Source organism: Saccopteryx leptura, chromosome 10 (genome assembly GCF_036850995.1).
Source record: "Saccopteryx leptura isolate mSacLep1 chromosome 10, mSacLep1_pri_phased_curated, whole genome shotgun sequence".
In the NCBI taxonomy this organism is placed as follows: Eukaryota; Metazoa; Chordata; class Mammalia; order Chiroptera; family Emballonuridae; genus Saccopteryx; species Saccopteryx leptura.
Genome location: NC_089512.1, coordinates 6,346,534 through 6,368,589, shown reverse-complemented (window position 1 = coordinate 6,368,589; position 22,056 = coordinate 6,346,534). Strand labels below are relative to the sequence as shown.

The window sequence follows — 22,056 nt, the reverse complement described above, 5'->3', positions numbered from 1 at the left end:
CAGTCCTCTCCTCCCCACACACAGGAGGGCCGGCTGCTGGAGAAGCAAAGCTCCGAGTGGCAGTTGCAAGGCCAGCCCACGATCCTGCTCACGCTGGCCCACATCTTCCAGCACTTTGCGCCGCTCCTGGTGAGGGGCCTTTGGGAGGGGAAGAGGCAGGCGTGGCCCCGGCGCCTCTGGTAGGGGCTGGGATGCCCAGGTGTGAGAGGTCTGCCCCTTCACCTGGCAGGAGTCCCACGAGACTAGAACCCTCCGGAGCCGCAAAGGAGGAGACACTTCCAGCTGAGGGTCTCGGGGTGTCCTAGAGAGAAGGTCAAGGGATAATGACGTCCCCGGCCGGGGGCACTGCATGGGCAAAGCCCAGGGGGACTGTGGGGCAGTGGCTCTTGCGTCTCAGTCAGACCCCAGAAGGTTCATCTGTGTCTCGGGATTGCTTACGGGGACCCAAGGGTCCATTTACGTCTGGCCTTGGTTACATGCCACGGCCAGGGTGTCCTGAGTGGGGGGAAGGCCACCACCTCACCAGTGCCCGCCCTCGGTGCAGCGCAAGGTGTACCTGGTGGAGGCCGTGCTCATGAGTTTCCTGCTGGGCGTCGTGGAAGTGAGCACCCCCGCACAGACGCAGGCCGTGGTGCACCAGGTCCTGGACCTCCTGTGGCTCTTCATGGAGGTGAGGCTCCCGAGCTCGGGCCTCGGGCCAGGACATCCGGCTCTGCTGGGTGGAAGGGTCTCGGAAACGGCTCTCCGGGAGCCTGCCCCGTGGGCATGCAGCCTGGCATCTCTGTCCCTCAGGACTACGAGGTACACGACTGCCTGAAGCAGCTGATGATGTCCCTGCTGCGGCTGTACCGCTTCTCCCCCATCGTCCCAGACCTGAGCCTGCAGGTGGGCACTCGCACTGCTGCCCTGAGCCCCCGGGCCTCCCCCGCCCCCTCTGAGCGCCCCCTCCCCGCAGATCCACGACCTGAGGCTCACCATCGCCATCTTGAAGCATGAGAAGTCCCGCAAGTTTCTGCTTAGCAACGTCCTGTATCCTCCTCTTAACTGCCCATTAGACCAGACACGTGTCCTCTGCGGTGAGCAGAGGCGCTGGAGGGCAGTGTGCCTCTGGCCAGGTGTTCCCAGGGAAGTTCAGGAGCACCAGAGCCGCCCAGCGTGTGAGTCCTGGTTCCAGGATGCGCCTCCACCCCCAGCACCCTCTCGAGGCTGGGGACCTCGGACAGAGAGCCCGAGCAGCGGCCTCCAGATGGCTGTAGACTCCCGGGCTGCACGGAGATGCAGGGGCGCCGCCGGGGCGCGGAGATGCAGCCAGAACACTGCGTGTGACCCGCATTCTGGGTTGGGGCTTCCCCGAGATCCAGGAGGCAGCTCTTCCTGCTTCCCCAGAATGTCGAGAAGGGTGGAGAGAATAGGAAGGAGAGCGAGCTTTGGTCTCCTGGGAAGCTTGTGCCAGTAGCTGTCCTCCCTCTGGGGTCTCCAGCCTCCAAGGGGCAGAAACGAGGCTAGGTGATGGGCGCTCTCCCCAGCCTCTCTCATAGTCATCCGTCCCTGTAACAAGCCTTTACTGCGCACTTGCTGGCGACCAGGTTTGGGCTCAACAACCGCAGCCCTTTGGGGGCTCAGAGAGAGACAAGCACAGAGCAGCTGTGGCACCTGAGGGGCGGGAGTTCTAGGGTGGGCACATCAGAGGTGGTGAGTTTGGGCAGGGCTTTCTGGGAAGACTTGTGGGAATGTGTGGGCACCCTGGGGTGAGCAGAGCTCTGCCTTGACGAGCACCAGCTTCGACGTGCTCCGGTCCGCTGTCTTCTTTTACATCAAGAGCCCACTGCGTGTGGAGGAGGCCGGCCTGCAGGAGCTCATCCCCACCACCTGGTGGCCCCAGCGCTCCAGCAGGGAGGTGGGTGATGGGGAGGGTGGCAGGGCAGGCCTGAGGCCTGGCCCCTGGTATCTGCGCCCCCGGCACGGGTGGCAGGGCAGGCCTGAGGCCTGGCCCCGGGTATCTGAGCCCCCGGCACGGGTGGCAGGGCAGGCCTGAGGCCTGGCCCCGGGTATCTGAGCCCCCGGCACGGGTGGCAGGGCAGGCCTGAGGCCTGGCCCCGGGTATCTGAGCCCCCCCGGCACGGGTGGCAGGGCAGGCCTGAGGCCTGGCCCCGGGTATCTGAGCCCCTGGCACGGGTGGCAGGGCAGGCCTGAGGCCTGGCCCCGGGTATCTGAGCCCCCGGCACAGGTGGCAGGGCAGGCCTGAGGCCTGGCCTCTGGTATCTGAGCCGGGGACACTCAGCAGTTTTGCCACTGCTGCAGCCCTGGCCCGGGGCTAGAGTGGTGGGGGAATCCCGACGTCTTCCCTCCCTGCCCCTCGCCCTGCCCAGGGCAAAGACAGTAAGGAGGTGAAGGAGGAGACAGCCGAGGAGCGGCTGCGGAGACGTGCCTACGAACGGGGCTGCCAGAGGCTCAAGAAACGCATTGAAGGTCGGGCTGCCTGGGCCTGGGCGGGCTGGAGGATGTGGTGCACGTGTCCTTGGGGGTGCTTGGTAGTGACCGTGCCCAGGCTGGGCTGAGGGTCCCTGCCAGTGGAGTTGTGTCCACACCTGCTTCCCCTTCTGGTTGCTGGGAGCCCACAGCAGGGCCGGGCTGAGGGCTCAGTGTCATCTTCCCCACCCCACCTCACCCTCAGTGGTGGAAGAGCTACAGGTCCAGATCCTGAAGTTGCTGTTGAACAACAAAGACGACAATGGGGTGAGTGACTCTGGGACGGCAGCATGAGCTCCTGGCCGGGTGGGCGAGGCCAACTCCAGGTCCTATGGCGGGGGCCAGGGTCTGGCACGGCATTGAGCTGGTCCAGCCTGGTGCCGGCCCCCTTAGCTCGTCGCAGCTTCAGCTTTCCTTCCCCTGTAGGGTGAAGCTTCTAGGTACATCTTCCTGACCAAGTTCCGAAAGTTTCTGCAGGAGAATGCCAATGGCCGGGGGGTAGGTGTCCACTAGGCCAGCCCACCACGGGCCGCTGGCTGTGTGGCAGGGTCTGCACCCCAGGTTTCTGCCACCTTTCCGCCTGCTCCTTCCTACCTAACTCAGTACTTTGCCCAGGACCCTGGGGAAGGCCTTGGATGGGGAAGCGGGCTCGGCTCTGGGCTGGAACCGCTGCGTGTCTTATGCCCCGTGCCCACAGAACATGGCCATGCTCTGCCCCCCTGAGTACATGGTCTGCTTCTTGCATCGGCTGATCTCTGCCCTGCGCTACTACTGGGATGAGTACAAGGCTGCCAACCCCCGTGCCTCCTTCAGCGAGGGTGAGTTTGGACAGGGCCTCAGGTCTTAGCAGCTGGGTAGAGCCTGGCACAGGGCGAGTCCTGGTGTTGGAGTGCAGTGCTCAGCTGAGTGTGGGCTGGGGGCAGCTGTCCCAGGCCCCCTGCCCGGTTGCGTCCTGCCCCAGCCATGGTGGCTTCTCCCCTGCGACAGCAGCGGTTCTGCACCGCAGCACTGCCGAGCCCGTTTGCAGGGACTGTCCCCACAGGCTCCTTGCGTCAGTACCAGGCTGCCCCGCCCTCTGTGCAGTCCTTTGTAGGGGGCGTCTTGGTTGGGCTCTGAGTCTGGGGCCCTGTGTTTATGTGGGACACAGTCCTCAGGGGTTGGGGAAAGCCTTACATTCCCTGTATTGGGGGGTAGCCCACAGGGCTGGACCAGTTAGTTCTCCCCTGAGTGACCCACAACCAAGAATGCCCCCCTCAACCCAAGTTGTGCAGTTGGTGACACTGACCTGAAATGAGGAGGATGGGGAGAGAGGGGAGGCCATGCTGTATGCCTGGGAGGGTAGGTGGCCAATGCCAGGGGCCCCCTCTGCGCTAGGCCAGAAGGGGGGTGCGACCTCTGGGAGGGTCTTCCTGTGGGGTTCTGACCGCCGGCCCGGCCGCCTGCCTCCTCGCAGAGGCCTACGTCCCGCCCCAGGTCTTCTATAATGGTAAGGTGGACTACTTCGACCAGCAGCGCCTCGGAGGCCTCCTCTCGCACCTTCGGAAGACCCTCAAAGGTGAGCGCCGGCCTGTGGACAGGATGCCGGGCTGGGTGGAGGGCCCTCTTGGAACCAACTCCGCCATGGGTGTCGAGCAGCCCTGTGTCCACTAGAGGGCGCCCGAGTATCAACTTCAGGTGGAGGGATGCTGATCTGCCCTCTCTGCCTTCGGTCTTGGATCCAGCTATCCCTTTCCCCCAGCACCCACCCCAGTGACTTGTGGGAGCCCTGTAATGAAGTGGGGGGGCAGGTGTGCTAACAGAGGGGGGCCATAGAATCGTGACGAGGTCACCTGGGTGGGAGGGGGCTGTGCAGTTGCTGCCTGAGCTGCTTTTAGGGATGAGCACAGTGGCTGCCGCGCAGAGGGCTGAGAGCACCGCGCACGCCAAGGCGGGAATGCCAGAAACGGCTCGGCGTAGCCGGGACGGGAAGCAGCTGGTGTGCGAGCGAGGAAATGTGAGGCAGGCAGCACTGGGAAACGAGGCCAAGGAGTCTCAAGGGCAGTCTGAGGCCCTGTGGCCACAGGGCGGTGTCGGCTCGTGCTGGGAGGGGAGTGGAGCCTGGAGTACGATCCTTTTCTGGCGGTTGTGGTGTTTAGAATGGGGTGCTAGGGCCAAGAAAGGAGACAGGGTGGCCAGTTGTCCAGGCAACAAAGGAGGTGTGGAGGTATGGGGAGGGCATGGGTATAGGTAAGGAGTCAAGGGTGACCCGGAAGCTGTGGGCAGGGGCATCTTCAGGCAGAGGGGCTGCAGGAGGAGGCTGAGGTGACAGCTTCGGCATGTCTGAGGTGCCTAGGGGCCTGGCCAGGGCCAAGGACAGGTCTGGAGGCAGAGGTGGCGCAGTCAAAGCCTGTGGTGGGGCCTGGCCCCTGGGGAATGTGCAGAGTGAGGTGACAAGCTTAGGTGGCCTTGGGTGTCTGTTTGTTTATGGGGCAGAGGAGGAAGGAAGTTATGGAACAGTCAGAGAAGTGGGGGGGAGGGGGGCTGGGAAGCATGAGGTCCCAGGAGACAAAGACAGAGGGACTGACAGTGATGGGGATGCCTCCTGCTGCCCAGTCTGTATGAGGCAGAGGCCTCAGGGATGGAGAGTGACACTGTAGGGATTAGTGCAGGGAGGAGATGCAGGCACAGCTGGAGACGGGCCCCGCCAGGCCTCCTGCCCAGCCAGTGCTGCTCTCATGGTCCTGGGCAGCGGTGCCTTGACCCCTCACCCCTCCACTGGACTGAGAGACCCTCTGCCCTTCCTCCCAGATGACCTTGCCTCCAAGGCCAACATCCTGATTGACCCGCTGGAGCTCCAGGCAGCCACCATGGACGATCTGGACGAGGATGAGGAGCCGTCCCCGGCTGCGGCCCAGGTGCCGCGGTAGGGGCAGGCAGGGGGCTTCGTGTCGGGCTGTCTGTCTCCCACACTCTCATGAGGGCAGGGGTGTCACACAGGGCCCCAGCTGTTCAGGCAGGGGCCTTCTGAGCTTGCTGTAGGCGGCGGCACGAACCTGCCCTTCCCCTCCCCAGCCCCATGAATCAAGGGAGCCCTGCGTGGGGGCCTGGGACCTGGGTAGCTGAATGGCTTCTGGCCTCCTCTCTCCACCACAGCGCCCCATGCAGGCCCTGGCCATTGGGGGTGCACTGCCCTTGCCCCGGCCCAGCTGGCTCAGCTCTCCAACCCTGGGCCGGGCCAACCGCTTCCTCAGCACAGCGGCTGTGAGCCTGATGACCCCACGGCGGCCTCTGAGCACCTCGGAGAAAGTGAAGGTCCGCACGCTGAGCGCAGAGCAGAGGACCCGTGAGGACAGTAGGTGTCAGGCAGGGCCTAGCATGGTGTCGGGACAGCCTTGTGTCCCGTACACTCCCCTGCCTGGGCACAGCCGGGACGGCTCCCACGCCCCCTGGTTCTGCGGCCCAGCTGTCTCTCAAGGGCATGGGAAGTACATTTGGAGGCAGGAGATCGATGCCACAGAAATAGATGCCTGACCTGCGGGCCCTTGCCCTTGTCCCCTCCCCCGTGTCCTCCCTGCGGCCCCTCCTTGGGCCCAGACAGGGCAGAGGGCTCCCTTCTGCTGTGAGGCTCAGCGGTTCAGGAGACAAGCGGAGTGGCCTGAGCCTGACCCTCCCCCCCCTCCCCAGTTGAGGGCAGCCACTGGAACGAGGGCCTGCTGCTGGGGCGGCCCCCGGAGGAGCCCGAGCAGCCCCTCACGGAGAACTCCCTGCTGGAAGTCCTGGACGGGGCCGTCATGATGTACAACCTCAGCGTTCACCAGCAGCTGGGCAAGGTCTCGCACCGCGGGGCCAAGGGCATGGCGTGCGGTTTTGTGTTTGGATGCGTGTGTGTGCGTGTGCATGTGCGCCCACCTGTGCCCTGGGTCTGCAGGGGTGCCGGGACCTGTCTGCACGTGGGCCTGTGCCGCAGCAGGCTGGTTCCTGCCAGAGCCGTTCGGGCCCGTCCTGGGCCTGAGGTTGGGAGCTTGCTGGGGCTGGGGTCCAGGCTGGGTCTGGAGACGCCTGGGTGAGGGTCAGAAGGGTCATTGCAGGTGTGTGGTGTTCTGTGCTCTAGATGGTAGGCGTGTCCGATGATGTCAATGAGTATGCGATGGCCCTGAGGGACACAGAGGACAAGCTCCACCGGTGCCCGAAGTGGGTAAGCCTGGACAGGCAGCTGGGTGTCTGGGAGGGAGGGGTGTAGTAGAGGGGCAGCTTGCCCACTTAGGGTCCCCAGGGCTGTCCACAGAGGAACTCTAGCCTGGCCTGCCCCTGAGGATGACCTCAGCAGTTTTTCTTGTCCCCCCCCCCCTGACCGCAGCAGCTCAGTGACAGGGAGGCTGGCACCATGGCCAGGCCCAGCCTCAGCCCCATCAACCAGCCGTGGCCTGTGCCAAGATGCCCCCACCCCTGGCCAGCTAAGTGCCGAGCACACCCACTGTCCTCATCAATTATGGATTCGACCTTGAGTGCTTCCTTGGCCACTTGCAGAGTCAGCAGGAAGCAGGCCCTGGCTCTCCCCCACTCCCCAGAGCCCCCTCCTGTAGCTCACCCAGCCAGGGGGCGGGGCCAGGGCGCCTGGGCGGGCCACCTGCCTCAGTGGTCGGCAGTTCCTGGTGGAGTCTCTGGGGTGCTCCAGCGGGGGTCCCAGACCCCGGCTGCACTTCCCCTCCGCGTTCCGAGGGGAGCACCCGGCCCTGTTCGGAGGCTCGCTCAGGCTTAGCACCAGGCACAGGCAGAGGTGGCTTTAAAGAGGGAGCTGGGTCTGCCCACCACTACCTGCCCTGGGCGCCCGTGGGCCCCTGTGAGGCTACCTGGATATGGAGCCATGTCCTGATGGTCCTTTCTCCTGGGGGGGGGGGGCAGAGGAAGGACATCCTTGCAGAGTTGACCAAGAGCCAAAAAGTTTTCTCAGAAAAGCTGGACCACCTGAGTCGCCGCCTTGCCTGGGTCCAGGCCACCGTCTACTCCCAGGTGAGCGGGTGTGGCCTTGGCCAGCAGCGGTGCCTTCCACCGACTCACTGACTAGTCACGGGTTGGGCAGGGTGGTGCCAGCTCCCTGGTGCCTCCTGCTGCCCGGGCCTTTGGCACACACCCTCTGTACCCTCATCTTCCCTCCTCCCACCTCATGTCACCCCCTGAACCTCTCAGGACCCATGAACTGGAACAGATCCCATTTTTAGACCCTCCAGGCCCCCTCTTGCTTATAAACCCTGCAGTCGAACCACGTCTGTCTCTACCGGCCTCCCCTTCTCCCTGCCCTCCTTTCAGCTTCCTGAGTCGCCCTCCCTCCCAGTGCACGGGGTGGAGGGGGGGAGGGGCTCTGTGGCCTCCCCACGCCACGCCCTCCCTCTTTGCATCTCCTCTCAGACTCTCCCCACCCTTGAGGCCAGTGGCTTGTTCTCTCGTCCTTCACTCCCTCCCTCACTTATTCAATAACATGTGCCCAGAGCCCCGAGAGGGCCAGGGGCCATCCTGACATTAGGGACACTCAGCAGAGAACCGGGAAGACTAGGCCGTGCATCCCTGGGCAGTCAGCCTTGAGGGGTGGAGGGACAGAGGGTAGGCTCCCTCTGACCAGGCTTGCCCCCAGGCCCCGGACCTTGCAGACTTGTGACCTCTCCCCGACTAGGAGGGCCCGGGTCACGCCGCAGGTGCCATACAGCGTCTCAGCCCCTGTGTGCCTTCTCGGGGAGGCCCACTCCGGTACCCGCTATTCAAGGCCCTTGGTGTCTCCATCTCCACTTGCTTTGTCCCCTCGTGGCTCCTCCCTAGCCCACCCCTCCCCTTCCACCCCTCCCTTCTCTCCTGCCGCAGACCACAGTGCCGGCAAGCCCACAGAGATGGTCCCTGTCTGGGCTTCCTCTCCCTACTGCCCGCCCAGATTGCGTGCCTGGCCACCTCCCAGGCAATCTTGCAGCTCCTTCCCATATATTTATACCTTTTTCTTTTTTTAAAATTGTGAGAAAACATACATAACATAAAATGAACCATCTTAACCATTTTTTACAATTGTGGTAAAATAGAGTAATATGTAAATTACTTCCTTAATCATTTTAACCGTACAGCTCAGTAGTGTTAGGTATGTTCACATCGTTGTACAACAGATCTCCAGAACTTTCTCATCTCCCCACCCTGAAATCTACACGCACTAACTCCTCCCTCCCGCTCGCCTCAGGCCCTGGCAACCGCCATTCCGCTTTCTGTCCGTGAATGCGACTGCCCTGGGTACCTCATTTACGTGGCGTCAGACACAGGGTAGTCTTTTTGTCCGTGGCTTACTTGACTCAGCAACTTGCCTTCTCGTTTTAATTTTAATGCCGTACAGCTTGTCTGTTTTTTCTTCTCTTGCCTATGCCCTTGTCATATGCAAGAAATCATTGTGAAATACAACGTCATGACTTTTCCCCTGTGTTTTCTTCTAAAAATTAAGAGATATTTCAAAATGAATATGAAGTGATAAAAAAAAAGAAGCATTTGATTTTTTTTATTAAACAAGAACATCAGAAAAGCAAATGACAAGTCAAAGAAAGTTGTTTGATTATGCAAATGAGATGCAAAACCAGCTTTTATTTTATTGGTGAAAATGCACTACACAAAAGGCTGAAAGTACTGGAGTATCTGCACAGTCCCCGTTCCCCTAATTTTTGTGAGCAGTGTATTTTTTGCTCTTAAGTTTTAACTTTCTGATCCATTTTAGTTCATTGTTGTATATGGTGTGAGGTGAGGTTCCAACTTCACTCTTTTGCATGTGGAAATTATTTTCCCAGCACCATTTATCAAAGAGACTGCCCTTTTCCCATTAAGTAGTCTTGGCACACTTGTCATCACAATTGTTTGTGTATATATATATATATGGATATGGATTTTTTTCTGGGCTTTTCTGTTCTATTCTGTTGATCTATATTTATATCAGGATCACACTTTTTATTATTGTAGCTTTGCAATAAATTGAAATCAGGAAGTGTGAGTTCTCCAGCTTTGTTCTGTTTCAAGGTTGTTTTGACTGTTTGGTGTCCCTTGGGATTCCATGTGACTTTTACGATAGGTTTTCCTCAATTTCTGCAAAAAATATCATTAGGATATTGATAGGAACTGCATTAAATTTGTAGTTTTGGGGTAGTGTTGGCGACTTAACAATATTAAATGTTCTAGTCCATGAGCATGGGATAGCTCCCCATTTGTGCCTTAAAAATTTTTTCAGCAACATTCTGTAGTTTTCAGTGTACAGGTCTTTTGCCTCCTTGGTCAAATCTGTACCTATTTCATTTTTTTAATGCTAATATAAGTGGAATTATTTCCTTGGTTTCCATTTTGGATTGCTCATTGCTAGGATATAAGAACACACTTATTTTTGTCAGTTTTGTATCTTGCAAATTTCCTGAACTTATTTATTCTGACAGGGTGTGTGTGTGTGTGTGTCTGTGTGTGTGTGTGTCTGTGTGTGTGTCTCTATGGAATCTTTAGGGTTTTCTTTTTTTTTTTAATTTTTTAAATTAATTATTTTATTTATTCATTTAGAGAGGGGACAGAGAGAGGGGGTGGGGGAGGAGCAGGAAGCATCAACTCCCATATGTGCCTTGACCAGGGAAGCCCAGGGTTTTGAACCGGCAACCTCAGCATCCCAGGTCGACGCTTTAACCACTGTGCCACCGCAGGTCAGGCTAGGGTTTTCTACATATAAGATTATGTCATTGCAAACAGATGATTTTATTTCTTCCTTTCTATGGGGATGCCTTTCACTTCCTATTCTTAGTTGCTCTGACTAGAACTTCCACTGCTCTGTTGAGTGGAGTGTGAAAGCAGGCCTCCTTGCCTGTTCCTGCTCTTAGAAGAAAGGTTTCAGTCTTTCACCATTGAGTATGACGTTCGCTGTGGGCTTGTCACAATGTAGTCCTTATTGCGCTGTAGTGCCTTCCTCCTCCTGCAGCTCCAGAGCTCCCCTCCTGCCTCGGTTTCCCTCACTTTCTCCTGTCAGCAGAGAGGAAATCCCAGGATACCCTTTCTCGACTCTGCGCCCACTTATGGCTCCCGCTCTCTCCTTGCTGCGGGGTCTCGTTGCCCCTCACTCTTGGCCCGGCACAGGCTCCACCATTTCTCTGAAATAGTCTTGCCAGGCCTCTTGGGCTCCCACCACTTTGCAGACACACCTCCCCACTGCAGCGGCCCTGTGGCCCCATGGGAGCCATTGCTGTCCGCTCCTCAGACGCGGCCATGTGTGTGCCCGGCCCAGGCGCAGCCGTCTGACTTCCTGCTTCTATCTCCTTGGGCTCTCAGGTTTGAAGGCACACCGGAGCTGCTGTGAGCCCATGTGCTCCGGCTCCTCCCAGGAGGTGCGGGTGCTCTGGGTGTAGGCTGGGACCTGGGGCCTTGTTCTGGTCCCCTTCATGGGGGGCTGTCTGGGTACCATGACCCTGTGGGGAGCCAGACCCTGGCAGGTTGTCTGCGCTCTGTGGCCTCCGTCCCCCCAGCAGCCGTGCTGCCTCCTGGCTTCCCCCCTCCTCCCCCTTTGAGCTCCAGGCCTGTTTCTGCCTCCTCAGTGCCTCTTTGGGGCATCGTCAGGCACCTGGCGTTTCACATGGGCTGACCCATATGCCCTTGCCTTGTGCCAGGCCGACTTCTCCTCCCCTTCTTGTCACCTCCATGGGGGCTCTGTCACCCCCAGAGATGTCTGCCCCATTCTTGGTGCGACTGTCCTCTCCACCCCCAGCCCACTGGTGCATCCCCACGCCCGGCCAGCCAGATACTCTGCTGTCAGGGGCCTCGGAGAGCCTGTAGCTTCCTCACGGGCTCTGTTCCCCTTTGTCTCTTCGGGCCCTTTTGCACTGGGCAGTGCTCCCGACACACTTCTGGTCACAAAAGCCCTCTGCCTTTAAAAAAGTAAACCCGAGTTCTCCAGGCCAGGGCAGCCTTCTTGCCGGTCAAGTGCTTGAGCTTTCGTTCCTGCCTGAGCCACTGCTCCTCCTTCCGTGATCAGTTCTCAGTTCTCATGTCATATTCTGGTGAGGCCTTTCCTGGTTCCCAGATGGGGCCACGTCCACTGCGGCCCTTACCGTGAATGGCCCGGCAGCCCCATGTGCCTCCCACAGGAGAAGATGCTGGACATCTACTGGCTGCTGCGCGTCTGTCTGCGGACCATCGAGCATGGAGACCGCACGGGACCCCTCTTTGCCTTCATGCCCGAGTTCTACTTAAGCGTGGCCATCAACAGCTACAGCGCTCTCAAGAATTACTTTGGCCCCGTCCACAGCATGGAGGAGCTCCCAGGTGAGGGGGCCGGTCCGGCTGGGAGAGGGCAGAAAAGGGCCTTTGGAGGGAGCCCTGGGAGCGCTGCTCCGAGCCGCCTGGGCCCTGCAGCGCGCATGCGCGGGGAGGAGGGTGGCTCCTACTTTGCCCACGTGCATCAGACACGCATCTGCTAACGCCCACGTGGCGGGAGCCGTGCCTGGTGCCAGACCCGCAGGACCAGCGGCTCCTCCCTGGCGCTGGGAGGGAAGCTGACAAAATGGGTCCCTGCTTTCACTTCCTCTTTGGCCTGGCCTCTCACCTTGCTGCCCTGGCCCTGGCACAGGGTGTGGCAGCTGGGCAGGGCAGTGGTTTGTCTCTGTAGATCACAGCCAAGGGGCCACACAGGAGCCGCCCCATCTGGCAGACCCGGGGTTCCAGGCTGGACTGGGGGGTTTATGTGTGGACCAGGCGGCAGGCTGCCGGGCTCTTGCTCGCCCCTGCCCGCCTCGGACCTCTGTGTGTAGACTATATCCTCAGGCGGAGCTGTGGGTGCCTGGGCGCTCTGACTGTTGAGCCCCCGAGTGTGTGTGTCACATGGGCTGTGCGCGGTTAGAGCTTGTGCCAGGTTCCCTTCCCTCCCAGCTAGTCTGTGCCTCAGCCTCTCACCAGCTGCCAGTGAGTGCTGTGTCTGAAGTCCCCGGAGGCTGGCTTGGACCCAGACTGACCCTTGGAGCCAGCTCTGGAGCCCACTGTCCAAGCCCGCCCACCTGCCAGGGGACATGCCTGCCCTGTCGCCCCCACCCCCAGCCAGCAGCTTCTACTCCCGTCCTGCAGGCTATGAGGAGACCCTGACCCGCCTGGCTGCCATCCTTGCCAAACACTTTGCTGACACACGCATCGTGGGCACTGGTAAGGTGCCCTACACAGGGCTCTGGGGGATGGGGACAGGATGGCACCTCTGGCTGGCTATTTCCTATGCAATATGTTGGCCAGATGGGCGTGAGGCATGGGAGACAGGGCTCGTGCTAGGCACCTGCTGAGGCCCGTCCTGTCTCGGCAGACATCCGTGACTCGCTGATGCAGGCCCTGGCTAGCTATGTCTGCTACCCGCACTCCCTGCGGGCCGTGGAGCGGATCCCTGAGGAGCAGTGAGTGGGGGCGGGGGGCGGGAGGCGTGCGCCCTGCCCTGCTCAGCACCGTGCCCAGCCTTGCCCTGTGCCTGCCCCCCTCCCCCACAGGCGCATCGCCATGGTGAGGAGCCTCCTGGCTCCCTACGAGCAGCGGCCCTGGGCCCAGACCAACTGGATCCTGGTGCGGCTCTGGAGGGTGAGCCTGGCTGGAGGGAGGCGTGTGTCTGTCTAGGAGGAAGGGTCGCCTGCCCCACTGACCTCTGCTGCCCCATCCCCAGGGCTGCGGGTTCGGTTACCGCTATACACGGCTGCCACACCTGCTGAAGACCAAGCCCGAGGACGCCAACTTGCCCAGCCTCCAGAGTGAGTGTCCAGGGCAAGTGGGCGGTAGCCCTTGCTCTCTGCGCGCAGGGTCTCTGGTTTTCCCACTTCTTTCCGCCCCTTTCCTGGGCTTGTGTTGGGCCCCAGCTCCTGTCTGTCCCCTGGAGTCTCCATTCCCCTTTGTCATCCCAGCCCAAGAACAGTGGGACTACTGCCCCTTGCTCCCTGGTCCCACGCGTGCCCTCTGGGCCTGAAGCTCTCATGGGTCACCGTGAAAGGAGCAGCGTCTTCCCAGGCTCCCGGCAACTTAGGGTGCGGACCCTGTTCCCTGCCTTCCGCCTTGTCTCAGCACAGCGTCTTCCTGCCCCTTCTCTGTCCTGTGCTTGGAGACTGAGTCCAGGAGGGCACAGACTCGGGGTTGGGGGGGGGTTCCTGGAGGTGGGGCGTTGGGTTGGAAGCAGAGGCTGCGCTCCCCCTCCTGGGACCCTGGTCTAGCGAAGGCCTGTGAGCCTGAGGACCTTCCCCAGCCCAGGGTCTTGTGTGGTCCAGCTTGTCATCTGCCTGCTGCACACTGTGCTCCCCTACCTGGTGGCTTTCCTTGGCCCGCATGCTGTGTTTCTGCCTGTGCGGGCAGTGTTTTGGCCTGAAGGGTGTCCAGACGCCAAGGGCCTTGTGCAGTCGCACAGCGAGTCCTTGCGGTGGCCGTGGTCCTGCCGCCAAGGTGGAACTGAGCTGCGCGGCCAAGCACGTCCTGCTGCTGCAGGAACTATTGATTAGCATTGAGAGGGGATGGGGGACAGCTATTCAACCTAGCTGGTGCGCAGGGCTCTAGTTACTGCTGCCTATCCGCCTAGACTTGGCGCCCATCACCTCGGCCATATGCCAAGGCCAGGCAGGCCAAGGGCAGCAGAAGGACAGCAGAGGACAGCCCGGCTCAGAGGAGGCTCCAGGGGAAGCCAGCCTTGATACGACTGAGGAGGGGTCTCGGTCGCCCTGCCTAGGTCTTGCCCTCCCTGAAGGGCCTATGGCTGAGAACCTGCTGGGGCTCAGGAGCCGACTGCTCGGCCTGAGGGTGATGCTGGAGGCTGGAGGCACCTGCAGCCTGTGGCTTGCTCAGCAGTGGGAGGGGACAGGTTTAGCCCCGCCCCTTCATGACCTGAGCATCCCCACAGCCACCTTTCTGTCCTTGTACCAATGGTCCAAGGAGCGAGGACAGAGGCAGCCGGGCAGGGCCCCTGACTGGAGTCCCTGGTGCCCCTGCAGAGCCCTGTCCCTCCGCTCTGCTGCAGCGGCACATGGCAGACCTGCTGCGTGGGGACCCTGAAGTGGCGCCCAGCTTCCTCAACAGCGTCCTCAACCAGCTCAACTGGGCCTTCTCCGAGTTCATCGGCATGATCCAGGAGGTGGGTTGTGGTGGGGCCGCGCGGGCCGGGGCGTCGCAGGAGATGAGGCATGATCTGCGGCGTGGCCAGGCCGCTGACCAGTGCCCTCCCACCTGTTGGTGGCTCAGATCCAACAGGCTGCTGAGCGCCTGGAGAGGAACTTTGTGGACAGCCGGCAGCTCAAGGTATGTGCCACCTGTTTTGACCTCTCAGTCAGCCTGCTGCGTGTCCTGGAGATGACCATCACACTGGTGCCCGAGATCTTCCTCGACTGGACCCAGCCTACCTCCGAGATGCTGCTGCGGCGCCTTGCGCAGGTATGTCCCGCAGGGCGGCGTGGGGGGCCCCGGGGACGCCCCGGCAGTGAGCCCGCCAGCCACCAACAGCCTGCTGCCCTCACAGCTGCTGAACCAGGTGCTGAACCGGGTGACGGCTGAGCGGAACCTGTTTGACCGCGTGGTCACCCTGCGGCTGCCCGGTGAGGACCTGGGTGCCTTGCACTCAACACGCTAGGCCTCAGCACCCCAGCCTTAGTGCGCCCCTCGGGGAGAAGGCAGTGGGAAAGGAGGGGGCATCGCCTGGCCAGCCGGGAGCCCCCACAGCGGGAGGAGCTCATCCCCTCCCCCCCTCCCCCCTCAGGCCTGGAGAGCGTGGACCACTACCCTATTCTGGTGGCGGTGACAGGCATCCTGGTGCGGCTCCTGGTGCACGGCCCGGCCTTAGGGTGAGTGTCAGGGACTGTGGGCCCCTGTGGGGGCCAGGCATGTGGGAAGGGGCCAGGGCAGGACTTCTCTGCAGCTCTGGTCCCTCGTCTCTAAGACGGACCTCAGGATCAGGTTCTGAGTCAGAGGAAAGAGGGAGAGGTGATAAATGCCAGAGTACGGGCAGTACCAGCAGCTGAGTGGGAGAGTCAGGCTTCAGCAGAACAGGGTGCTGGGCCCACAGCACGAGCCTTGGGCAGGGGAACCAGCTCTGTGGCGGGGGATGGGGGGTGGCATCTTGTGCTGTCCAGAACAGACTGCTGAGATCAAGAGCCGAGCACACACACTACCACCTGCATCTGCGAAGGCTCCAGCAACGAGCAGGTCCTACCTTTATTAAGAAACTCCATGACTGCCAGATTTAGGACATTCAAGGGGCCCCCCCCCCCCCGGCCTCCCTGCAGTGGGAGGGCTGAGCTCCCTATGGAGCCAGGATACTACCTCTGCCAGTAGGCCATGACCAGTGCCAGCCCTTAAGAGGCCTCTACCCTCTAGGGATCGTGAGTTCTGGCTCTGTGCCCCCGTCTGGGCCATTGCTCAGCAGGGTTTTTACTCCTGAAGAGCGGGGCCTAGGACCACGGTGCACGCACTGCTGCCCTGTGAGCCCACAAGGAGGCTCTGCCCCCAGAGTGGCCTGTGATGCTCCCGGCCATGGAGGGAGCGGGCCACTCGGGTGGGGCCTAGACCAGGCCCCCGGGGGCTCCTGCATGCCTCCCCCCGACTGCACGGGTTTGGGAAGCCGGAAGGCTGGATGTGGGTGCACGGACAACCCTGTTTCACCAGGGGCGGTTTGTTTGCTCCTTGCTCCCCAGCAGTGGGGACCAGGTCTTCCTTTGGAGCCCGCCCCTGTCCCCTGCGGCCCACGCCCTTGCCACCCCTTGGGGAGGGAAAGAGGCTCTGCCTCAGCCCTTCACCACCACTCCTGGAGCTCCTCAGCCCCAGAGCCACCTGGGCTCTAACGCAAGGGCTCTTCCAGGTGGGCCTCAGTTTGAATCCGCGTGTCTAGAGGAAGGGGGGCGTAGGCAGGCCCCATGCTGCGGAGAGGCAGGAGAGCAGTCCGGGACCCCAGCCCTGCTACTGGTGAGGGGGCCTGCGGTGTCGGTGGAGGCTCCAGCCCAGGGACCCCCCCCCCAGCAGCTGGCAGTACTGTGTGCAGCAGCAAAGAGTAGGGCAAGCGGCAGGCGGGCGCTGGCCCGGGTGGGGGCCGTGGGCACTAGGTCATCACCAGCCCCTCAGAGCCCGTGGAGCTCGTGGACTCAGAGCCAGCCTTGAGTTGCAGGCCCATGGGGCTGTAGAGGTCAAAGTCCTCAGCTACTGCCAGCTGGACACGACCATTGAGGCCCCTCCTGCCTGGCTCCAAAAAGACCACGTGCTTGTGGACACTGGCCTTGCGGCTGGGCGCGTCCGGGGGCGTGGTGCTGAGCACAGAGGACTGCGCGCTCAGCTCCTGCAGCGGGCTGGGCGCCCGAGGCCGGCAGCCACAGGCGCGGTGGCAGCAGCGGCGGCAGCCAGGGCAGGGCGGCGTGAACAGATAAAGCAGCACCAGCACCAGGCCCACGGCACAGCCCAGCAGAGTCGTGTAGCTCGTGCTGAAAGCCTCGGGCTCGGGCTCCGGAATGTGCACGCTCACATTGTACTCGTGCGTCTGGTTGTGATGCAGGCGGGGCCCGGTGGCCAGGCACACAAAGACACCAGCGTGCCGGAGCTGCACGTTGGGGATGGCCAAGCTGCCGTTAGCCAGCACCTCAATGCTGCCGTCGTGGGATCCGGGCGCGACCAGCAGCTCGCGCTCTGGGGAGACCCAGGCGGTGTGCAGGGCCGGGACACCGGTGTTGCAGTGGAGCGTCAGGGGCTGCCCTGCCTGCACGAGCAGCTGCCCTTCGGGCCGCTCTAGGTCCGGTGCGGGGGCCACCGAACAGTTCTCAAAGACGCGGCTGTGTTCAAAGAAGCGGACGCGGGACGTGGGCACCTTGAAGACTTGGCACATGTACTCACGCGCGAAGTCGCTCACGGCGCTCAGTCCCCGTTGGTGCCAGCGCTGCAGCAGGTGGTAGAGGTGGCAGTCGCAGGGCAGGGGATTGTTGTGCAAGTAAAGGCCGTTCTTGAGAAAGGCCGGCAGCGCAGCCAGCTCAGGTACGGGGACTTGTCTCAGGTGGTTGGAGGACAGGTCCAGAATGCGGAGGTGGGTCGCACTCAGACCATGCAGTTGATCAAAAGAGAAGGACGCGAGCTCATTGCAGCCCAAATAGAGCCAGCGGAGCGCGTCCAGGCCGCGGAAGGCAAGCCGGTCCAAGTGTGCCAGGCGGTTATTGAACAGAAACAGTTCCTCCAGCGCCCCCAGCCCGTCGAGGTCGTGGGGGCCAAGCGCCCGCAGCACGTTCGATGACAAATCGAGCAGCTGCAAGCCGCTGGCGTTAGTGAAGACTCCGCGACCCAGCGCCTCCAGCTCGTTGTGACCCAGGCGCAGAGCGCGCAGCCGGCAGAGGGGCGTTAGCCAGCCGGGGCGCAGGCGCCGGAGCGCGTTGTGGCTGAGGTCGAGGTCGGCAGCCGCTGCAGGTAACGCGGCCGGCACGTCCTGCAGCTCCAGGCCCGCGCAGCTCAGCAGGTCGGCAGAGCAGACGCATCCCTGGGGGCAGTTAGAGGGCGCCGAGGGCAAGAAGCCCTCCGAGTCCGGGGTGGCAGACCCGTGGCACAGCGTGCACAGCAGGGAGCCCAGCAGCGCCAGCCAGCCCATGATCGCGACTACCCGGGATGGACCTGCTGGCTCCGTACGGGGCGGGCGGAGCCCCAGGACTCACCCCGTCTCGGGCTCTGTTCGTGGCTTCGCTCTCTGGGTCCAGGTTCCGCACCCCACTGAGCACTCCCGTTTGGGCTTCCCCAGCTCTCCGAGTGTTCTCCGGTACACTCAGCTTCTAAATACTCTCGCGGAGGATGAGTACTCGGGGGCGGCGCCTCGGGCTCCCATTGGCTCTGCCGGAGAGGGCGGGCAGGGTTAACCTCAGGCCAGCAGGGGCCCGCGTGGCCGCCAGAGGGGGCGCAAGTGCAACCCCACGGCCACAGCCGGTGCTTGGTGAGCATGTTCTCACGACTCCCATTACACGGGGAAGTCTGGGAATCACCTTTAAACTGTTTTCTTTGAAGGGTTCATGTATGTTAAGGGGCTGGTGGCCCTGCACTATCTTCTGATGGCAACCCCGAGCCTCCTTAAACTGGTAGCCGGGCTCTGTGGTCCTTACTGGCACATGGACCCCTGGGGGACATTGGGGGGAGCTGGATTGTCACCCCATCCTTCAGTAGACACTGCTCTCAGGCCGCAGCCTCCTGACCACTCTTGCTCCCTCTCCTACCTAGGACTGAGAGAGCCACGTCAGTGCTCCTGGCTGACCCCTGCTTCCAGCTCCGCTCTATCAGCTATCTCCTGGGGCAGCCTGAGCCCCCTGTCCCTGGCTCTGCTCTACCAGCCCCTGACCGGAAGCGCTTTTCCCTACAGAGCTGTAAGTTGGCTGGGGTGGGTCAGGGAAGGAGGCCAGGTCAGGAGTCTCTAAAAGGGCAAATCACCAGGCTGGGGGTCCTCAATAGGCACCAGGTACTAGTGCCACATTTGGCCTGACACCTCCTATCACCCCAGATACAGACTATATCAGCACCGAGGAGCTGGCTCAGGTGGAACAGATGCTGGCACACCTGACCTCTGCGTCCGCCCAGGCTGCAGCCGCTTCCCTGGTGAGTGGGGCCACCACACACAGGTCCACGCCCATCGCCCGGATGCATGACTGGGCACACTATGTAGGTATGGTGTATGTCCACTTGTCTGGGCAGCCAACCCCAGCCCACCTTGCACATTGCTCCCTGCAGCCCACCAGCGAGGAGGACCTCTGCCCCATCTGCTACGCTCATCCCATCTCGGCTGTGTTCCAGCCCTGCGGCCACAAGTCCTGCAAGTAAGTAGGCCCTATGGGTGTGGGTGGCAGGGGGTGGCAGCGGGTGGCAGCAGGGACACAGGCCACCCTCATCCCCTCCTGTTGGCAGAGCCTGCATCAACCAGCACCTCATGAACAACAAGGACTGCTTCTTCTGCAAAGCCACCATCGTGTCTGTGGAGGACTGGGAGAAGGCAGCCAACGCAAGCAGTTCCTCGGCTGCCTAGGCCTGCCTGGTCCCCATGGCAGGAGCCTCCACACCTGCCCAGACCTAGGCTGGGCCCTATTTATGAGCTCCCCTTGCCAGCCCCCACAAGCCCCGCCACAACCAGCCTCCTTGCCTGTGTGCCACCTTGTTGGTGGGAGCCCAGCCATGCCTCAGTTGTGCCCGAACTTGACTTGCAGTCGGGGCCACAGTGAGCATTAAATTATTATTCCATACAGCCCCAGCCCGGCCCTTCTTGAGAGAGTGGGCCTTGTGGGGTGTGCCCAGGCAGAATCCTGCCACATGATGTCCACAGAAGAAGGCGGGTGTCTAATGGCTTCAGCCTCATCCAAGCCTCCCCAGACAAACGGCAGTCCAGGGCCTTCCGACAGGTCAAGCTGGTGCTCCCCTTGCCAATAACGGGGGCTCAGCCAGCCCCACGGCAGCCCCTCACATGATGATTCGAGGTTCCGGCACAGACTCTCCGATGGACTTGTGGGGCAGCACGCTGGCCCCATTGAGGTAGAGCTCGTCATTAACGATGACGTCCTCACCCAGAACCGTCACATTCTCCATTCGAACCTGGAGGGAGGGCAGAGGCAGACCTTGTTGGGGAGGCAGACACATCCCCTGCCCCCTCCCACCTGGCCCAGCCCAGGGCTTACCCACTGGCCCACACGGCAGCGCCAGCCCACAATGCAGGACTCGAGCCAGGAGTGGGAGCGGATGCGGGCGTCCCGCAGCACTGTGCACCGCCGGATGCACACGCCATCCTCTACCACCACGCCAGGGCCCAGGCTCACGTTGGGGCCAATGCTGCAGTTCTGGCCAATGCGGGCACTTGGATCCTGAAAACGGGAAAACACAAGTGGGCCATTTGTCCCTCAAGACGGGGAGGGTTAATGATGGGCTGGGCAAGGGCCTCACCACCAGCACGTTGCCCACAATGCCAGGACCTGAGCACAGCTGCTCAGGCTGCTTCTGCCGCAGGGACTGTAAGAAGAGGCACATGCCAGTGAGGAAGTCCTTGGGCTGCCCAATGTCCATCCAGAAGCCTGCAGGGATGGAACGCATCAGGGGGCTCAGCCCGTCCACAGACCACCCCCACCCCGTGCCTCCCTGCCTCACCCTGCAGCTCCATGGCATATAGCTGCCCCTCTCTGGCCATGACAGGGAAGACCTCCTTCTCAATGGACGTAGGCTGCAGCTGTGGGAGTGGGCAGCTTGTGAGCAGGGTCGGGGAGGGGGGGGGGACGGCGGCCTGCCCTACCCCAGCCCGTCCCAGAGCTGCTTCCACACACCTGGATGCGCTGCAGCACGTTAGGGCTCAGGATATACATGCCTGCGTTGATCTTGTTGGACACAAACACCTGCGGCTTCTCCACGAACCGGTGAATGCGGCCTGTGTCGGCCTCACACACCACCACACCGTACTTAGAGGGCTCCTCCACTTTGGTCACCTGAATGCAGGGGGACCTCAGGCCTTGTCCAGTGTTCCTGAACCTTGACAGGCATGCTATTCTAAACCTCAGGGGCTTTGCCCGAGACACCTGAAGTCTTCACAGCTCTGCACCCTCAACATAAGAGGGCAGGTCAAGGCTAGAGGGGGAGTAGGCTAGACATGGAAGGTGGGAGTGTCAGAAAAAGCAAGACCTGGTCCTTACCAAAATGGAGCCCTCCTGGCCATGGTGCCGGTGGAACTGCACCATGGCTTGGAAAGGGAAATCGCAGATCACGTCACTGTTGAGGACGAAGAAAGGGTCTGCAGTCTCAGAGAGCAGGTCTCGGGCCAGTGCCAAGGGCCCAGCTAGGGAATGGGGACAGGTCACCATTTTTCTGGGAGGGTCTGAGCCCTGGATCCAGGCTCAGCAGGCCCCATCCAGGCTGGGTCTCACCCTTTCCTAGCCCTAAACTCTCCCCAAAGGACCTTCCTATATTTACTGACCTGTCCCCAAAGGCTCCTCTTCGTGGGACATGGAGATTCTGATTCCTAGCTGGAAGGGAAAAGTTCCAGTCAGGTCCCTCCCACCAAGGTGGGAGGTTGAGCGGGGACCGAGGGAAAAGCCAAGAGCCGACTCACCCTCTGTTCCTGCGCCTTCATTTCCTTCTCCAACACCTGAGACATATAGCTCACAGCCAGAATCACGTGGTCCACACCTGCCTGTCGGACAGAACAGCGCCGGCCGACAGGCGGCCTTAGCCAAAGGCACGAGCGACCCCTGACCTCCCCTGTGTCCTACTACGTCGCGGGCCTTACCGCGGCCAGCGCCTCCACCTGGTGCAGTAGGATGGGCTTATTGCAGAAGTCCACCAGCGGCTTCGGAATGCTGAGCGTCAGCGGCCGCAAGCGCGTCCCATAGCCGCCCACCAAGATCAGTGCCTTCATCGCGCCTGCGGGCGGGCGGGCGGGCGGAGACCGAGTCCCGGGCTCCGAGGCGTCCGCGGCCCGCCTGGCCTACTCCTGTCGCTCAGTCCCGACGCCGGGTCGGCCCCGTGCCCTTCACCTTCCCGACTGCCCAATTCTGGATCTGTCTTGTCCACCCGGGACGCCCTGACGCCGAAATCCAGGTCCCCACAAACCAGGACGCGACGCCGGACGTAGGGCCGCTGGCCCCAAACACAGGC

At 61.7% G+C, this 22,056-nt stretch overlaps 3 protein-coding genes across 4 annotated transcripts in view; 1 reads left to right on the top strand and 2 right to left on the bottom strand.

The window, feature by feature from the left end:
• RNF123 (ring finger protein 123) overlaps nucleotides 1-19,669 on the top strand; it is a 27,160-nt gene extending 7,491 nt beyond the window's left edge. The window contains exons 12-39 of one of the 2 annotated variants that reach the window (XM_066351777.1): nucleotides 25-129; nucleotides 545-670; nucleotides 793-885; nucleotides 956-1,029; nucleotides 1,780-1,897; nucleotides 2,370-2,469; nucleotides 2,675-2,736; nucleotides 2,896-2,967; nucleotides 3,167-3,287; nucleotides 3,923-4,024; nucleotides 5,257-5,363; nucleotides 5,602-5,800; nucleotides 6,133-6,278; nucleotides 6,560-6,643; nucleotides 7,351-7,458; nucleotides 11,574-11,751; nucleotides 12,547-12,621; nucleotides 12,773-12,860; nucleotides 12,951-13,038; nucleotides 13,121-13,205; nucleotides 14,427-14,566; nucleotides 14,674-14,862; nucleotides 14,948-15,023; nucleotides 15,185-15,269; nucleotides 18,658-18,800; nucleotides 18,935-19,029; nucleotides 19,162-19,247; nucleotides 19,336-19,669. In XM_066351777.1, the coding sequence (XP_066207874.1) occupies nucleotides 25-129; nucleotides 545-670; nucleotides 793-885; nucleotides 956-1,029; nucleotides 1,780-1,897; nucleotides 2,370-2,469; nucleotides 2,675-2,736; nucleotides 2,896-2,967; nucleotides 3,167-3,287; nucleotides 3,923-4,024; nucleotides 5,257-5,363; nucleotides 5,602-5,800; nucleotides 6,133-6,278; nucleotides 6,560-6,643; nucleotides 7,351-7,458; nucleotides 11,574-11,751; nucleotides 12,547-12,621; nucleotides 12,773-12,860; nucleotides 12,951-13,038; nucleotides 13,121-13,205; nucleotides 14,427-14,566; nucleotides 14,674-14,862; nucleotides 14,948-15,023; nucleotides 15,185-15,269; nucleotides 18,658-18,800; nucleotides 18,935-19,029; nucleotides 19,162-19,247; nucleotides 19,336-19,453 (3,063 nt within the window). In that variant the 3' untranslated portion in view covers nucleotides 19,454-19,669. Of the gene's footprint in view, nucleotides 1-24; nucleotides 130-544; nucleotides 671-792; nucleotides 886-955; nucleotides 1,030-1,779; nucleotides 1,898-2,369; nucleotides 2,470-2,674; nucleotides 2,737-2,895; nucleotides 2,968-3,166; nucleotides 3,288-3,922; nucleotides 4,025-5,256; nucleotides 5,364-5,601; nucleotides 5,801-6,132; nucleotides 6,279-6,559; nucleotides 6,644-7,350; nucleotides 7,459-11,573; nucleotides 11,752-12,546; nucleotides 12,622-12,772; nucleotides 12,861-12,950; nucleotides 13,039-13,120; nucleotides 13,206-14,426; nucleotides 14,567-14,673; nucleotides 14,863-14,947; nucleotides 15,024-15,184; nucleotides 15,270-18,657; nucleotides 18,801-18,934; nucleotides 19,248-19,335 lie in introns of both variants that reach the window. The other variant, XM_066351776.1, reaches the window with a different exon arrangement.
• AMIGO3 (adhesion molecule with Ig like domain 3) lies at nucleotides 15,612-18,658 on the bottom strand. The gene has a single exon (XM_066351779.1). The coding sequence runs from the start codon at nucleotides 18,038-18,040 to the stop codon at nucleotides 16,520-16,522; it is 1,521 nt and encodes a 506-aa protein (XP_066207876.1). The 5' UTR covers nucleotides 18,041-18,658; the 3' UTR covers nucleotides 15,612-16,519.
• Nucleotides 19,639-22,056, bottom strand: GMPPB (GDP-mannose pyrophosphorylase B). Its single transcript, XM_066351780.1, has 9 exons — nucleotides 21,689-22,056; nucleotides 21,512-21,592; nucleotides 21,377-21,425; nucleotides 21,096-21,238; nucleotides 20,733-20,891; nucleotides 20,560-20,638; nucleotides 20,359-20,486; nucleotides 20,097-20,279; nucleotides 19,639-20,013 (listed from the first exon to the last, which is right to left on the bottom strand). Exons 1-9 carry the CDS (start codon nucleotides 21,815-21,817, stop codon nucleotides 19,882-19,884), a joined length of 1,083 nt encoding a protein of 360 aa, XP_066207877.1. The 5' UTR covers nucleotides 21,818-22,056; the 3' UTR covers nucleotides 19,639-19,881.

What these genes read in the sequence shown, in the direction of transcription:
- GMPPB (XM_066351780.1), bottom strand. Translation starts at nt 21,817, where the DNA reads ATGAAGGCACTGATCTTGGTGGGCGGCTATGGGACGCGCTTGCGGCCG. An exon ending in GCCAGGAGGGCTCCATTTTG is followed by an intron (nt 20,892 to 21,095) that starts GTAAGGACCAGG and finishes CCCTGCATTCAG; the next exon opens with GTGACCAAAGTGGAGGAGCC. An exon ending in ACGTGCTGCAGCGCATCCAG is followed by an intron (nt 20,639 to 20,732) that starts GTGTGTGGAAGC and finishes CCACTCCCACAG; the next exon opens with CTGCAGCCTACGTCCATTGA.
- AMIGO3 (XM_066351779.1), bottom strand. Translation starts at nt 18,040, where the DNA reads ATGGGCTGGCTGGCGCTGCTGGGCTCCCTGCTGTGCACGCTGTGCCAC.